We start from the raw sequence: 16,622 nt of genomic DNA, 5'->3' as shown, positions 1-16,622 counted from the left end.
GTTATGTTCCCATCCAAGTTTCTTCTGAATTGTACAATGGAAAATGGTAGCTATGAAGTAGTAGTTTTTCAAATCCAAGTATATTATTGCAGCTGTTCTTAAGTAAACTTGGAGATGTTCTAGAAATATTAAGTTTTTTTAAAACTAAGATATTCAGTTTGAACAGGTCTTCAAATATTTGATATTTAGCAAATTAAAGTACAATCACTATAGAAGTTTGTGTCCCTTTTTGTGTCTGGAGTCATGCTAAATATGTGTGTGTCAGATTTTTAAATGTGCAGTAGATTGGCTTTATTGAATGATAAGTTACTATTTCTGGTGGATAATGCACAAACTAACATTTGTTGAGAAATTATTTCTTACTGAATCATGGAGAAGTCACAATCTGTTTTAAATTAATATAAATATAATCTTTTGTGGTAACTAATCAGAGTTAATAAGCTTTCTCAAATGCCTATTCCTTTGAGGGATAAATGTTTCTCTTGTTAAATGTCTCTTGTAAAATTATTGCCAGTTTTGCCATATTGGTTCAGTTTGGTTGTTATTAAAAGTTTACTTCTGAGCCATTAATGACTTTTTTGTAAATACAGAGGTTTATATATTTTTGAGTCTTTATGTAGATACTTCTAAGATGTATCCGTCTTTCATAGATTTGTTGGAAGAATAACTGTAAGTCAACAAGCTGAAGAAATAGTACGGTGAGTAAATTTGTATAAGATGATTATTTAGAACACGTGGAGGTGGTTTAAATCTTGCCATTACAAGAGTTACTGTTGAATATATGAAAAGGGGAGGTATTTTTACTAAAAGTATCAACTGCAGCTGCATACCTCAGATGGACATGATAAAAAAGGAGTGAAAGAAGTTCATTACTACACAGTTTTACAGATTTAATACAAGGGTTCTGGAAAAATCTTGGCTGTTGTGAAGTGGGTAATTTTTTGGCAGTGGTAATCAGCTGGTAACTTTGTTGTTATTTGTTAATTAAAGCATTTATTGATCTGAAACAATTTCCACTGACGTATTATCTATGCTACAACAGATCCCCTGTCATTAGAGGCACTGTGAAGGAGTTTTTGCAGTTGAAATCCTTAGAAACTGATGGTTTAACAAAGCTTCTGCTACAAATTTGTAATTTTTAGTATCTATTTCAAACTACAGCTGGACTGTGCAGATAAGGGCTTACATCTGTCACAGGCAACACAACTGTGTGCACATAATCATGTGCTCACCACCTTTCCTTGTGCAGTCACAGCAAGTAACAAACACATGTGCAAATATAAAAATAAAGATGTGAAGCCATTTACAGACTTCCGTCTCGACTTCCTGAGAAGATTTCTAATTGCTGTGTGTTGTTCCCAGCTACCAGCAAGGCATCCAAACAGGTGCTCACTCAATTTCCCCCACCACAACAGGATAGGAGATAAACCAGGAAGGACAGGAGTGAGAAGGATCAGGGTTTGAAATAAAGACATAGAAATCACTCACAAGAAATTGCCAAATTTTCAGAAATATTTAGCATTCAAGTTTAGTTATTTTGTCTTGAGAGTTGTTGATTGTCCAGCTTTCAAAAAAAACTTTGCCACCTCTTCTGAAAAGGTGAAGTGCTGTGTGTAAATTTGTCACAGAAACAGGTAAATCTGTTGCAGTTCTTTGACTCCTCTAATGTCCAAAATGTTTTATTTTACACTTTTTTTTAGTGAAATTTCTACATGAATATTAAAAGAGTACTGTTTTCCATGTAATATCTGCCTTCAGTATGAGGAACTGAATACTGAATGTCTTAGTCTGAGGCTGGCAAACATCTGTCAGATTTGGATGGGAGTGACATGGAGTTCAGAGTGAACCAAGGAGTTTTCAGTGGTTTTGCAAGAAACATGGAAGTGTAGCAGCCAGGTTACTTGGCCTCAAGCTCGGTGGCTTAGTCACCCTCACCAAAAAGCCCCCACCCATGGCACCTCCAAAAAAAACAATGAACTGTTTTCTAAGGTCACTTCTGCTACTTCATTGAGAGCTTTTCAGAATTCATTGCTGGCAAGCTTGACAGACACAACATTAGGATAATCTATCAAAATAATTCAGTTGACAATGTAAAACAGAGCTGGTTTAAAGGGAGGTGAAAAAAAATAATTGCATGTTCTAGCTCCACTACTAGTGGAGTTATATCTTCTGTCAAAGATAAACTTGTTTGGTCTGTGTTGCACTGACTCAAGTTTGGTATTTTGGGTTTGTCAGGCTGGTTTTACAAAATTGAATCCAGAAATATAAATTATGTTTCTTATATGAAATTTTTAAATGCTCAAGCATTTTGTCAATTATCGTTCAAATTTTCAGTCAAAGTCTGAGTCTAAAATATTAACAAAAGTATGTTTAATTTAAAGAATCCATCATCATCTGTGTGTGTAATTGATACACATGGTATTTGTGATGGTAACTGCTACATTTGCAGTAACATTCAAATTAAATTTTTGACTGTGGGGAGGTGCATGGTGTGGTTTTTGAGTGGCTTCACCTTATACTTTCAAAGGGACTTCAAGTTCAAGAGCTTTGTTTATATAATAGTGATCATGGCCTGCATGTGGCACAGCTAAAGGAAAAGTAGGGTAAACCCAAGGGCTTGCATGCCAAAGTACTTAGTATCTGAACTTTTAATTCTTCTGTTTCTACCCAATATGTCAATCTGGCCACTGCAGTTGTTAGATTTGTGCTTTCATTTGAAATAGTGGGAGAAGTACCTTTTAAAAAATTTCAAACCAACCCTGCTGGCAGTTTCTAAAGATGATACAGCTGCTGCAGTAGAACATATGGTTCTAACCTTATATTAACCTTGTTTCTAACTGGACCCTTATTTTCACAGCACTGCTTGTGGTAAATGTAGCCAAAGAAATGAATGTTATTGTATTGTGATAGGTGTGAGGAAAATACATTTTATTTCCTGTGTTAGGAAACAAAATTGGCTTTGCTGTGATGGTGTCCATCTAATTGTTTCTTTACTATGAATAACTTTTTTTCTTTGCTATGAGTAACTTTTGAGCTTTCTAGATCGTTTCAGCCTGATAGAGGGGTAGAGGGGTGATAAGTTAACCAAACCTAAAACAGCACTTTGGGTCCACTGTGAGCTCGACTGGTTTCATGTCTGCTTCCTTCCCAAGTACCTTGTGGGTCTCTCTGAACCTGCCATTTGGAATATTTAGTTCAGTCAGTAGTTAGGGGATATGGAACAGTGGTGGGGGAGCATGGCAGTGACCAAAGGAGACATGAAAGGAAACAGAGAGCTCTGTGGAGACATGTGGGAGGTGTGGTGAAAGGGGTAAGATTGCTGATTGAGTTACTACATTGGGAATTTATGGGGGATATAGGACAGTTTTGCATAGGAAATGGGATTTCAGTACTTCTCCAGAATACAGAACAGCTGATGTTTACATGCTGATATGTCTATTTCTTTTTAGACCTCTTGGGCCTGAAAGTCTCTTACTTCGTGGAGCAAGATTAAAAAACACTAAAGAAATATTTGGTTTGTAGACATCTAAATATTTAAAGAGTATTCTCTTCTTAAAGCATGTTGATGAACTGTGTTTTAATTCTACTTGCACTGAAGAAATTGTAATAATCTTTCTGGCTGTTACCTGAGGGGATATGATTATAGATGAAAGTAATGATATTATGCTGAAGAACCTCTAAGGATATAAAGTTCCAGCTCTGCTCTGTGAAAATATTTGAAGTGGTTTGATAAAGGAATAACTTAACTTCAATGGATAAATGACTGTTCTTACTGTTACCTATTGTTCAAGGCTTTCTCCTGAGATTTACCATGCTGATTTCCATAAAATACATATTGAAGAGCAGTACAGTCATAATAATGAACAATGTTAAAGTAGGTGTTAAAATTACTTTGGTAGTACTCTTTTTACTATAGAAGAGTCTTGCCAATAGTACAAAATACTGTCTCATAGTAAACACAGAAGTAGTACCAGCTTTGCTTTTATCCTTTATCTCTCAACTTAAAAATTCTGCAAACTGTATTTATGCAGAAAATGAAGTCTGACTCTTCCCCCCTTCCTTCCCAGGTGTTGCTGTGTATACAGGTATGGAGACAAAGATGGCATTAAATTACAAGAGTAAATCTCAGAAACGGTCAGCAGTAGAAAAGTATGTTTATTTTCTAATATCGTTCTTATTTGTAGAGCTTTAACTTAGTTTTTCCTATGTAACCTTAAAATCCTGGTGCTCTAATCATTGAGTTATAGGCAGAGAGAAGAGAGTGTTAATTGCCTTGCCAACAGTAGGAAGTTATAAAGAAAAAATCCATTTCTTGATCTTTCATCCTTTAGTGCAAAGTGGAAATACCCAAGCTTGCTCCTGGTTGCAGGATAGGTGTTATATATAGATATTTATATTGAATCTCATTATTTATTTTAAAAGGAAAAGGAGTTCTGATATGTTGCCTTTATTCCAGTTACTAAAAATATCAGAGCCCCCCTTTGTTCTTGTGCAAATATATAGCTCCACAGTACACAAACAAAGTACATAGGAACAACTGTATGTAGCACAAGAGAAGCTGAGTCATCGAAGAGAGGGCAGGAAGGATGATCTGGCTGGTTACAGAACAAGAAGCAGGTGTGACTGTCCTGCCATAGCCTGGCCTGGGTTAAATACTCAGCTGCACATGACAGTGCTCTTCTAACTGAGGAAAAGGTGCAGCCATGGGTTTCTGCTGTGCTTGTTTGTACTGTCTGTACAGCCTTGCAAGCTCCTTGGGGAAAAAGAGGACCAATGTGGGACTCCAAGGTGTGACACAAGTCTGCTCTTGGGGTGTTCCTGCATCTTAATCTAGTCTTCATATTGCTATATAGAGAATTTATCTTAGTGAGATGTAGAATTTCTTTCCCATTCTGTTTCCTGCTTGTCACATAGAAACTTTATATCTGTATCAAGCACAGGATACACTTCTTAAAAAAGGTCCAACACGATTTTGATCAATTCATGTAACCACAGTGTCAACAGATGAAGTAAAATAAACTGAAGTTTCTTGCTTTCTTTTTTTTGCCTCTTTATAGGTCCATGAATTCCTTTTTGATTATTTATCTAATAATCCTCCTTTTTGAAGCCATTCTGAGCACTATTTTAAAGTATGCCTGGCAAGCTGAAGAGAAATGGGATGAGCCTTGGTATAATGAGAAAACAGAGCATGAAAGAAACAGCAGTAAGGTAACCTAGTTCTGCCCAGTTGCATATCGGAGGAACACTCAACCAATATACACTCAATGTCATATATATTGTGTCTCTATTCTATGTGTTACCACCAAAGGATCCACTTGCAAGTCTCTGCTGTTGTCTCAGTGATTTTTAGGTTAGTCCCATGTAGCCTCACCATTGTGTAGAAATAGTTCTACCTCTGTTACTGGTTGGACTTTCTCTTCCTTTATGAAAAGACCAGACTTTTTGAAAACTTTTGAAAAGGCTTTGTTAGGACATATTTCTGATAGTCTATGTTGTAATTATTGTTCTTTAGGTTGTCTTTTGTCATTCCATAAAGGAAAAGAGGTGGAGGATGGCTGTTCTTGTGTATGTTCTATTGCAGCAATTTCACAGTTCAGGAATTTTGGACATTCTGATGTTGAGATGGTTTGGGCAATTTTGTAAGGCTGTAATTTTGCTCAAGCTCCTGCTTGCCTGCTCAGTTCTCTTTGGAGATTGAAGGGATACTTTAAAGTGTCCCTGAAATCTATGGTTCTGAAAAGTATCTCTCTTTTTTCAATTAGTCTGTATTTTTCTGTGTTCTGTTTAATTTTTGATTTCTGTATGAGTCTGCCTTTGTCCAAAGCGGTTCAGGAGCTTAATTTGAAATAATTGCTATGCAAGTTAGTCTAGCCTGTGGAGCCTTTCAGTTCTGAATAGAGCAGGGATAAGTATTTCCTCAATCTTTCCATTCCTTTGCCATCAGGAATGTAGAGAGCTGTGTGTGTTTCTGCAGCGTCATTCTCCTTCTGTCATGCCTCTGTTTTTCTGTCTCCCATGTTGACTTCCACAATCTGTTTTGCATTTCTCAGCATGCTGACATCCTTACTCGGAGTGCTTTCGCTGTCCATCTCCTCCTGTGTGTGCAGATTGTTATTTCATTGCCATTGCTTGAAGAAGCTCTCTAATTTAAATTGTCACTACTTCTATTAGATGAATTACTGCTCTCACTTTCTGTCTTTCTTTTCTGTTTAGTTTGGAAGATATATTTAGGCACAGAACTTGCTGAGTTTTTGTCAGTTAGTTTAATTATTTATTAAATACTTATAGCAATGCTCCCTAAAGAGGAAGAACAGACATTATTTAGCTTTGCAAACTTTTATGCTTCCTTTATTTAAAATGTTCTCCTGCACCAATATCTGGTGGCGTTAAAAGAGGTGGCCTGGTTTTTGTCATCTCTAATCTCCTTTGCACAATATTCAGGTGTCGGTAAGAGTCTTTCCAAAGTACAATTTATATACTGAGTTTGTTGTGCAGATGAAAAAGTGACTGTGGTGTTCCATTTCAGGGTTTCATACCTAGTAAAAAGAAGTTTCTCTCCTGTCACATAGGTATTTGCCTGAAATGTGTGTGCAGAACACAATGACTTGAAGAGGCATAAAAGAAATCCATGTGGTTGCTTTCTTTTCCTGTAGTCTGGATCACCCAAATCAGTGGGGAATGCCAGCACACAGGAACCCTCTTGACACTTTGCTGTCCTGAAACAGCAGAGTGCTTGCAGATTCCTCTGGCAGCATGGAAAAACACTTGTTTGCCTTCACAATTTAAGGTTCCTTAGAGAAGCTTATATGAATGATGTTTGATGGAATGGGGAACACATTTGTTTTCTTAGACCAAATTCTTTCAGAGTTGAAAACAGAATCACCACGACAGTTAATATTAATTGGCAGCTCTCCTGACAGATTCAGTAGAGAGACAAAAATTAATGAACTTGTGAATTGAAACCTCCAGTCACAGCTTAAGGTAGACTTTTTGCATCAGTGTGAAGGCGTGTTACTGGGGCAACCTGCAAATGCTTGCATTGTCACTGGTGTCTCTCTCCTGTGTACGTGGGACTTGGGCTTCTCTGGCTCTTCCAGTTTGTCATTCTTCATGCATATTGAAGCATAATTAAGTCACCATATTTGACCTGACCACTGTGGTAATCTTCATGTTTTCTTTTTTTCTCTTGTAGATCCTGAGATTTATTTCAGATTTTCTTGCTTTTCTGGTACTTTACAATTTTATCATACCCATTTCACTCTATGTGACTGTTGAGATGCAGAAATTTCTTGGATCTTTTTTTATTGGCTGGGATCTTGACCTCTATCATGAAGAAACAAACCAGAGAGCACAAGTAAATACTTCAGACCTCAATGAGGAACTGGGACAGGTAAAAAATCTGTTGTCTGTTGGGTTTTTCTAACCTATTTTCTGCTTTGTTTTTAATATTAAAATTTGTTACTGCAGGCTTTTTGTTACTTGTGATATGGTTTCTGATTAATTTTAAAATAAGGTATAAAGATCTGATGGCAGAAGTTATAATTCTTACATGATTAAAAAAGCATGTGTAATAGAAAGTGTGAGTGAAGACTGTTGTATCTTTTTTCTTCTAACAAGTACATGCAATTCCAAGTTTGTTTTTTTGTTTTATTTTACAAAAGGTAGAGTATGTTTTTACAGACAAAACTGGTACATTAACTGAAAATGAGATGCAGTTTCGGGAGTGCTCCATTAATGGCATAAAGTACCAAGAGGTCAATGGTAAACTAACTCCAGAGGGATTTTCTGAAGATTCTCCAGATGGAAATAGGCATGGTTTGGTAAGGCTCTTTGGTTTTCCCAGCATTAGTCATCCTAGATGGAAAGTGTTTTATTTCAGAGAAATATTCTTGCACCGTTAGCATAAAGAAAACCCCAACCCATACATAAATCAGAATTTCTGAATAGTTTGAAGCTTTCAAGTGTCACTGAACAAATAATATTTATTAAACATGTTGAGATGTGATTATTTAACATGAAATGCTTGGCAGATTTGTAAGTAAAAACACTTTTTCCTTAAGTGTGTTCAAAACTGGGTTGATATGTAAATGTTAAAAATCACAATTTTCTTTCTTCTAGGTGAAAGAGGAAGAGCTCTTCTTGAAAGCAGTTTGTCTGTGTCATACAGTGCAGATCAATGCAGATCAGACAGATGGTGCTGATGGTCCCTGGCATGCCAATGGAATAACATCCCCACTGGAATATTATGCTTCTTCTCCAGATGAGAAGGCTTTAGTGGAAGCTGCGAGCCGGTGAGCACTGCCAGGACTGTCTGACACAGGAATTGCCTGCGAGGGCAGCCTTAGAAATGGCTCAGAACACTGATGAAGCCCAGGGCCTGGCACTGTCACCTTACTGGGAAAACATTCAGATGTAAAATACACAACCCCCTAGGTGTATTACAAAGTGATGATTTAAAATAGTTATGAAAATACTTGAGAAATTACAGTGGTCAGAGTATGATGTGAATAAATTGCTGCAGAAATGGCATTCTTAATTTTCCCTAGAAGCAGAGTAAAGTAATGGGGTGTAAATCTCTCCTTTTCTTCCCTGCCATCTTCTCTTCCCTCCATTAATAGGCATTTTGTCTAAAGTGATAATTAAATGTACATTTTCTTTATTTTTAGGGTTGGAGTAGTATTTACTGGAATTAGTGGAGACAGTATGGAAGTAAAAAGTCTTGGAAAACCAGAGAGGTATTTGTTTTTTTTCCATGTTTATTTTGAAGGACAGAACAGTAGTGAAGATTAATGAAATGTTCTTCTCTTAATCCTCTCTGTTCATAAGCAAACCTTGCCTTTCCACAGCGTGCTCTGTTTAATGCTTTTCCCTTGATGTCTTCAAGACAGCTTGCATCTTATTCCTTACCAATTGTAGCTGAGATGCAAGAATTTTGTGTGAGTTACTCTGTGTAGGTGTGTGTTGTAACAGTTTGTATCTTTTCCCATTCCTCAAAGGTAGAGACTGTAGCAGTTGGAAAACAGAATTTCATATTCAAGTCTTGTTTCAGCTCTAGAAATTCCCAGAATCAGTCTCATCTGTGCATAATCTAATTAGATATTTTAAACTTTCCCAAAATGAGTACAAATTATTAATAACTGTACATCTGCAGTATGCCATAGCTCCTTTTACTCATTTCATCTGTGTCAGCTAGTTGGCAGTAGTTTGAATTTAAATGTCTAAAATTAATTTTGTAAGCTAGTGATAACATAACAAAAACTTATCCACTTACCAGGGAACACACACTTGTTTGACAGTCTAGATTTTTTACAAATTTGTCAGAAAAGAAACATACTTTTCAAAGTTATACTTAAAGTAATGACAGAAGGATGAAAAAATAGATAGGAGCTGCTTGTAATTGCCAAATGTCAAGTTAGTATTCAGAAAGCTATTTCTGTTGGTAGAAGACCCTTTTATTCTTACAGAATGGAATTAAGCATATATAAACTGATAAAAAACAATGAAGAGTGATTGTTGTTCAGCAGTAGTAGCATTGCTTTTGGAGTTTCTATACAAAAATGACACTTTGAGGAAAGGTCTGTGGTGTAAGAGTCTATTTATAAGTAATTGTCTTTGGAAATTTATTTCTAAAAATGTTTTCTTCCTGTCCCCTTTTAAAACACAAAATGCAGGTATAAATTGCTTCATGTTTTGGAGTTTGATCCAAATCGCAGACGAATGAGTGTCATTGTAGAGAGTCCCTCAGGTGGGTGATCAGAAATTGCACTAGCAGCACTTGGGAACTTCTTAAACTGCATTATTTTTCATTTCAGTTCTATTTGACTTTCCAGGGGAGAAGCTTTTATTCACAAAGGGAGCAGAATCTTCCATTCTTCCTCGTAGTAAGAGTGGAGAAATAGATAAAACAAGGATACATGTGGATGAATTTGCTTTGGTAAGTGTATATGCTTGCCCAGCTCCCAGTCTCAGCTGATCAGAAGAAAATTCATGCAGTATACATTGTGACTTGAAGTGAAAAAATTACTGGTGACACCTTCTTGTTGGATCAGAATTGTATCTACTCTGAATATAGTCTTTTATTTTCTCACAGAAAGGCCTAAGAACTTTGTGTGTGGCCTACAGAAGATTCACACCTGAGGAGTACCAAGAAATTGGCAAACGCCTTCATGAGGCCAGGACTGCCTTACAGCAGCGGGAAGAGAGATTAGCAGATGTGTTCAACTTCATAGAAAGGGATCTGGAATTACTTGGGGCTACAGGAGTAGAAGACAAGTATGCCATGGAGTTCTGCTATCTATGCTCAAACCCAGCGAGTTTAGGATTTATGCTTGAAATATGAAGTGTGAAAAGCTCTCCCACTATGCCCAAAAGTTCTGTGCTATTCTTGTTTAGTACATTTTCCTTTGGGTTGAGGCACGTTCAAAACAAAACTTGTACCAACTGATTCTGTCTTAATAACATTGATGTACAGTGTGTTTCATCAGAAGAGATTTCATGTATGTGAAGTGGAATAGTTGCAGCAAATATTTAATGCAACAGCAAATTCCTTGGGAAAGCTTCTACACACAACTCCTTTGGAAAGCATTCTGCTTCTGCTTGTGCTCTGTAGGTCACAGGGTGTGTTGTACACTGAAGTGAGCACATGGGGCACAAGAAGCTTTTCATGCACCACAGTAGCCAGGAATTATTGCAGACTGTTTTAAAGCTTCTCAGATGCAGTGATGGTGCCTGTTTTAAATCAAGATATGCTTATTACAAATTTTTGATCCCTTAGCAGGATTGAGGTTTGTTTTTTGTGTTATCAAGGCCTTTGTTTTGTTGCCAGACTACGATTATCTGAAAATATATGTAAAAATGGAAAGTCAGACTTAACTCACCATGACAGTGGGGTTATAGTGGTAACATGAAGTTACAGTATGAGCTCTTGTTTGTTAAGTGTTCAGTTGGTTATTTAAGATTTTTCTTGTTTCTCTAGACTGCAGGAGAAAGTCCAAGAAACTATAGAAGCCCTCAGGCTGGCTGGTATCAAAGTGTGGGTGCTCACTGGAGACAAGCACGAAACAGCTGTTAGTGTCAGTTTATCTTGTGGACACTTTCACAGAACCATGAACATCCTTGAGCTTGTGCAGCACAAGTCAGACAGTACCTGTGCAGAACAGCTGAGGCAGCTAGCCAAGAGGTAAAATACCTGAGATGTTACTATCTCAGTAATGATCTTAGCTTGGATTGTTTTCATTTTTTGATTTTATGGCAGGCTCTTCGAAGCACATGCCAAACAAAGAAGTTGTCTTTTTTAAAAAAAAATTTATTAATATCATAGCAGGCTGGAAGAAGTAGTCTGTCTGGCAGATTAACTCCTTTGTTTATTGTCTGGTCAACAAACAAACAATATGGTTTATAGCAAAATTGGAATTTTACTGTTAACACTGGTACAAAGTCAGCATTTTTGTCTCCTAATAGAATAAAGGAAGACCATGTTATCCAGCATGGACTGGTTGTGGATGGGACCAGCCTCTCTCTTGCACTCAGGGAACATGAAAAACTGTTCATGGAAGTTTGCAAAAACTGTTCTGCAGTGTTGTGCTGTCGCATGGCACCCCTTCAGAAAGCAAAGGTAAGTGAGAATATAGTCAGGATTTCCTTTGCAGTATTTTTACCATGCTTTGTGGAGGCAAGGATTTCTGAAATTGCTTTGTTTGTTTGTCTGACCCTTTTTGTGACCTCCAAATCCTTGTTAAATTCAGATCTAGAGTAGTTTGCTCAGAAGTTTCTACGTGTGTGTTTAAAAGTTTGCAAGTGGATGGGGAAATCAGAATACTACCACCAAGCTCATCTTTATTCTGCCTCGAGTGCTCAGTAAGGCAGCAGCTCTTCCCATCTCCTGTACACTTTTGCCTTGGCTTCTCTGTCACTTCTCCAAACCAAAAAAACTAAATTGAAAATTCATGAACCTGTAAGAAGAAATACTTTAAAAATATCCAAGTTTGAGGAAGAAGTAAAAGAGAAGGAAAGCTAAGGCCTAGTCTCCAGGAAAGGTTTGCCTTAATACTCTCTTCTAATATCATTTTTCCTTCACATGTACTGAATTCTACTCAAATACATGTTGGATAAGATTCACATTCAGATTTTGTGTTCTGGTTTGTTTTTTTACTCCGGAAAGCAAAGTTCTGAAGGATTATATTCTTTCCTTTTAAAATTTTCTCTTCATGTAAAGATACCTCTTTATCTTAAAGCACTAGGAAACCCCTCTGTGAGGTATTACATGTTCAAGAGGCAGGCTGTTTTACTGTAACCTGTTTGGAGGTCACTCTTCCTTCCAGAGTTCTCATGCAGTCTTTAGAATCACTTCAGTATAGAACTGCTCACCTGGTATAGTAGTTTTAGTAAAATGAAAGGCAGTTGTAGCTAAACTGAGTAAACCAGTCTATTGGATATGTCCACTCTTTACATTCTTTTAGCTGGAATTTTTGCCATCCTCTCTGTTTAAGGTACAGTTATTTATCAGTGTCGTGTCCTTGTTCTTATTTTGTCATTTAACTTGATTTATAATGTTTTGTACTGCTTTCCTTAATTCCTCTCCTCACCAGCAGATAATGGAGATTATTTTCTGTCTTGAGTCATGATGTACAGTAAAATGGAATTTTGATTACAGTGAATTTTTAATTTCAAACATTGAAGTATATAAATCACCAAGATAAATGCCATAAAACATGAGGGGTAGGGAAGGAAGTGCAGGGCAGTTTAGTCTAGTTTTGCACGTTATTTTTTGCTGTAGGCAACGTTTTGTGAGGCTTATTCCAAGATTAAGCTGGAATTCAGCTTAATATCTCTGCATCTTTAATTATAATACATGTTAATGTATGGTTAGCTGTCTCACTACTAATTTTGGTATGTTTTATGACTCAAAACTTTTTTTAAACATCATCATGTCAGTCATTTGGAGCTGCTGCTGATGGCTGCTGTTAAAATTTGCCAGAGGATTTGTCTTGACCTTTTCACATAGATGTATGTCTGTCCAAATTACACAGGCCTTGGGCATCTCAAGAGGACTGATCTGGGTGACATCCTGCAGCCTTGTTACCTCTCTAAGGCTGCTTCCTAGGATCTAATGCTAAATGTACTTGAAATAATTACCCCTTAGGAATGGGGAACCTTTAAACTTGAATATTAATGCTTGCAATTAGGGAATGTATTCCCACAACCAGGTGGATTTCTCTGAGCTGTGGACTGTGCTTAATCACTGTTGTGTTCCTCATGTGAAGTGAATTCCCACTCCTGTGAATCAATGCCCAGACACTGCCAGCTACAACCCAATTACTCCAGTACAGTTTTTTTGTGTCTACTTAACCTCATGCTGTTGCTCTGTTGATATTTGCACTTTGGGGTTTCTGGAACTTGAGGGGGAAAATGTTTTTTCATACATACTTACTTTCTTGGTTTTGGAAAACCTCTTGAGATTTGCGTTCATATCTTTACCTGCAGCCCATTTATAACTGAATTAGTGAAGTTCTACCTTAAGCTAGAGGTCTGTGGGAGGTTAATGAATCACTAATTCTCCTTAACCAAAAGTCTCATCTAACTAACTCCTCTGTATTTAGAGTATTATTGACACTTACATTGAAGATCTGATATCACTGCTCCTCTTTTGAGTATTTTAGGGCCTTGCATATCAATAATTTTTTCCCCTATTCTGTCATATCTTCTTTTGTTTCTTTGTCAGTTGAGAATACCCTTCAGTGATAATGAAGTTGCTTTAGAAAGAAACTATTTTCCTTAATAACAGCATATGCTCTTTTAGCTAATGCATCTGCTTTTTCAAATTCTTCTTTCACCTGGATTAGTTCCATTAATTATGAATACAAAGAAGAATCTGGGTTATTAAAGGGCACTAAATCTGTATTACTCCATAAGTAAATTTTCAGTTCTAAATTTTATTTGACTTGACTTTGTTTTGTATGATAAAGCACCAAACTAAGGGCTGAAAAAGACTGAAATAAGAACAGGAAAATAGGCTCAAGGCAGATATAATATTTAAATCAGGGTTGTGATCCAAAACCCGCAGCTTTTCTAAAGAAGGAATTAATGTATGTATGTGATTTTCCATAGCTGTTTTTTACCCAAACATGGATATTCATGGATATATTAATTATATCTACAGCAGTTAGTATCTAGTATCTAGGCAGCTAACCGAGACAGTTGGGAATTGGTGACATGGTTTGTAGGTAGACTGCCTAATCTAAAAGTGTTTAATTTTCTTTTTCCAGGTGGTTCGACTGTTAAAAACCTCTCCAGAGAAGCCCATAACGCTGGCAATCGGAGATGGTGCTAATGATGTGAGCATGATCCAGGAGGCACATGTTGGCATAGGTAACTTCCTTCTGTCTCGAGCAATTGGGGCCTCTTTATTTCAATCAGCAGCAGATGAGCAGCTTCTTTTAGTTGTAAGTGTGAGGAATAATATCTTCCTTTGCAACAGAAAGCTGCTGAAGTCCTTACTGTGTTGAGGTGCAGGAAAACAGAACTGTAGCTTCTGATGAATGTTGTTGGGTTTTTAAACTTCTGTTTTGTTATACTTAACCTGTTTTGTATTTTGTTTCTCAAACATTACAGGAATCATGGGCAAGGAAGGAAGGCAAGCTGTAAGAAACAGTGACTATGCAATAGCACGGTTTAAATTCCTCTCCAAGTTGCTTTTTGTTCATGGGCACTTTTACTATATTAGAATAGCAACCCTTGTACAGTACTTTTTTTATAAGGTGAGTTTTTTTTTTCCAGCAAGAAATTTGTTTCAGATCTGAGATCTTTGTTGGGATCAGGTTAAATATCTCTGTTTAAACATGTTTTCTGGGCTTTTTTATTTTATATTTTACAACCAAATGCAGTAGTTTAATTGTGAAATTTGTTTGGTCTTTACACCTAGAAATAGGCTTTGAATACTCACTGCAGTGAGTTTCTCTAGGCTGAGAGGCTGATGTGTTTGTTTTCTCAAGGCAGGGTTTTTGTTTGTTTGTTTGGGGTGCTTTTGGTGGTTTTTTTTTACTTGTTCATGTTTTTGACATACTTTACATGTTTTCACAACTCACTTTCGTTGAATTTTATCTGGGATTTCAGCTTTGGCTCCCAAATTCCTTTTGAAATTGTTTTCTTTCATTTAAAGGCAATAGCATTGTGTTATATTTTGGGTTCTGCTTTGTTTGCTTCTATGCAGCAAACTCACATGAGCAGGGCACAGCTTTCTCGAATAAAATGTGGAATCTAGTCTGCAAAGAGATTCTTAAGAAGAAACTGAAGGGGAACGTGAATAGGTTTCTTCTACTTAAATAGTACTTAGACTACTGTAGTTAAGATGTGCTCATCAAGCACATACAGTTAAGTTCATACTTTTTAGGTTCATTGTCCCAAAGGACAAGCAAAATACCCTCTCAGGCAAAGCATCTTGCTTTATTTTGCCAAGTAAAATGATGAAATGCTTTGTGATCTCCCTGTGTATTTTTACCAGCTTGTAAGAGTTAGCAATTTCTGCTAGGGCTATGAGACATGTACTAAGGATTAACTATTTCCTTCACTTCTCTCTATTTCAGAATGTGTGCTTTATTACACCACAATTTTTATATCAGTTCTTCTGTTTGTTTTCACAACAAGTAAGTATTGCATGCCTGACATCTTGTCGGTGAAACAGTTGAGGTCCAGAATTAAGAAAACTGGAAAGGGTGACTCAAGGAGTGGCAGAGATGTTGCACTTAGCAAATACCCAGCTTCATTTTCTGTATTTGATAGCTGATGTTATTGGATTCTTGTGTGAGTGCAGTTGTTTTCCTAATTAGCAAATTCACGTAACTCATCAATCATTGCTGCTCTAAGTGTGCTAATAAATCTTCATAAATTCCAAGGCATAAAATGCTTTTTGCTTTCCTTTGCAGACGCTCTATGACAGTGTATACCTGACTTTGTACAATATTTGTTTCACTTCCCTGCCTGTCCTCATCTACAGTCTTTTTGAGCAGCATGTGCACCCGCATGTATTGCAGAGTAAACCTGTGCTCTACAGGTATGTATGTCCTGCATCAATCCCCACAGGGGCACATCTGCACAACTCTGAACTTGCTGTTAGGCATTCGTACAATAATTAATTTCAATTTAGGCATTTTTAGTAACTATCTCGATGAGGAAGAGTTGAAGCTACATAGTTCTCATCCTAAAAGTTAATTGAAAGAAGTATTTTAAAAGAAGTGTCCTTTTATGTCAGCCATGTTACAAGTGAAGAGCATTGAGCACTTGGTCAGCTTATATGATTGGCAGCCTTCTTCTCCATTACATGTAGGAGGTGAAAACCACTCAGACAGGAGAATGAGAGAATGAAAAACTAGGACACCATGGTTAGGGGAATCACCAAAAAAATCTTTTACTAAGAGGAGGGGTGATTTCCTGTAGAATTAGATGTCCTCCCAGTGGTAGCATGTTGCACTGCATACTACTTTTTGGAGAAAAAAATAGGTATTTTTGTAAAAAGAGATGTGTCTCAGATGTTTCTCTTTTTGTAAAGGTCTTTTAAACAGAGCAAGGGATAAGTTTCAGGAGATCTGGCTTTTACTTCCTCTTGCAGTTCCACCTCCAGGGATCAG

The 16,622-nt window shown here is 37.0% G+C and overlaps 1 protein-coding gene across 11 annotated transcripts in view; it reads left to right on the top strand.

Annotated features, from left to right (window-relative positions):
• ATP11B (ATPase phospholipid transporting 11B (putative)) overlaps positions 1–16,622 on the top strand; it is a 65,893-nt gene that overhangs the window by 24,357 nt on the left and 24,914 nt on the right. For all 11 annotated transcript variants that reach the window (XR_004498682.1, XM_033516678.1, XM_033516681.1 and 8 more), the window contains exons 8-24: positions 651–698; positions 3,450–3,514; positions 4,068–4,149; positions 5,058–5,208; positions 7,193–7,390; positions 7,662–7,820; positions 8,119–8,291; positions 8,667–8,735; positions 9,672–9,745; positions 9,831–9,934; positions 10,091–10,272; positions 10,976–11,179; positions 11,461–11,614; positions 14,265–14,367; positions 14,611–14,756; positions 15,582–15,641; positions 15,921–16,048. Coding sequence is in view for 10 of the 11 variants with exons in the window: in XM_033516678.1 (XP_033372569.1) it covers positions 651–698; positions 3,450–3,514; positions 4,068–4,149; positions 5,058–5,208; positions 7,193–7,390; positions 7,662–7,820; positions 8,119–8,291; positions 8,667–8,735; positions 9,672–9,745; positions 9,831–9,934; positions 10,091–10,272; positions 10,976–11,179; positions 11,461–11,614; positions 14,265–14,367; positions 14,611–14,756; positions 15,582–15,641; positions 15,921–16,048 (2,100 nt within the window). In the remaining variant the exon portion in view is untranslated. The remainder of the gene's footprint in view (positions 1–650; positions 699–3,449; positions 3,515–4,067; positions 4,150–5,057; positions 5,209–7,192; positions 7,391–7,661; positions 7,821–8,118; positions 8,292–8,666; positions 8,736–9,671; positions 9,746–9,830; positions 9,935–10,090; positions 10,273–10,975; positions 11,180–11,460; positions 11,615–14,264; positions 14,368–14,610; positions 14,757–15,581; positions 15,642–15,920; positions 16,049–16,622) is intronic.

This window comes from Parus major, chromosome 9 (genome assembly GCF_001522545.3).
Source record: "Parus major isolate Abel chromosome 9, Parus_major1.1, whole genome shotgun sequence".
Taxonomy (NCBI): Eukaryota; Metazoa; Chordata; class Aves; order Passeriformes; family Paridae; genus Parus; species Parus major.
Note: the sequence above shows the minus strand (reverse complement) of the source record. Positions and strands in the feature narration are given on the sequence as shown.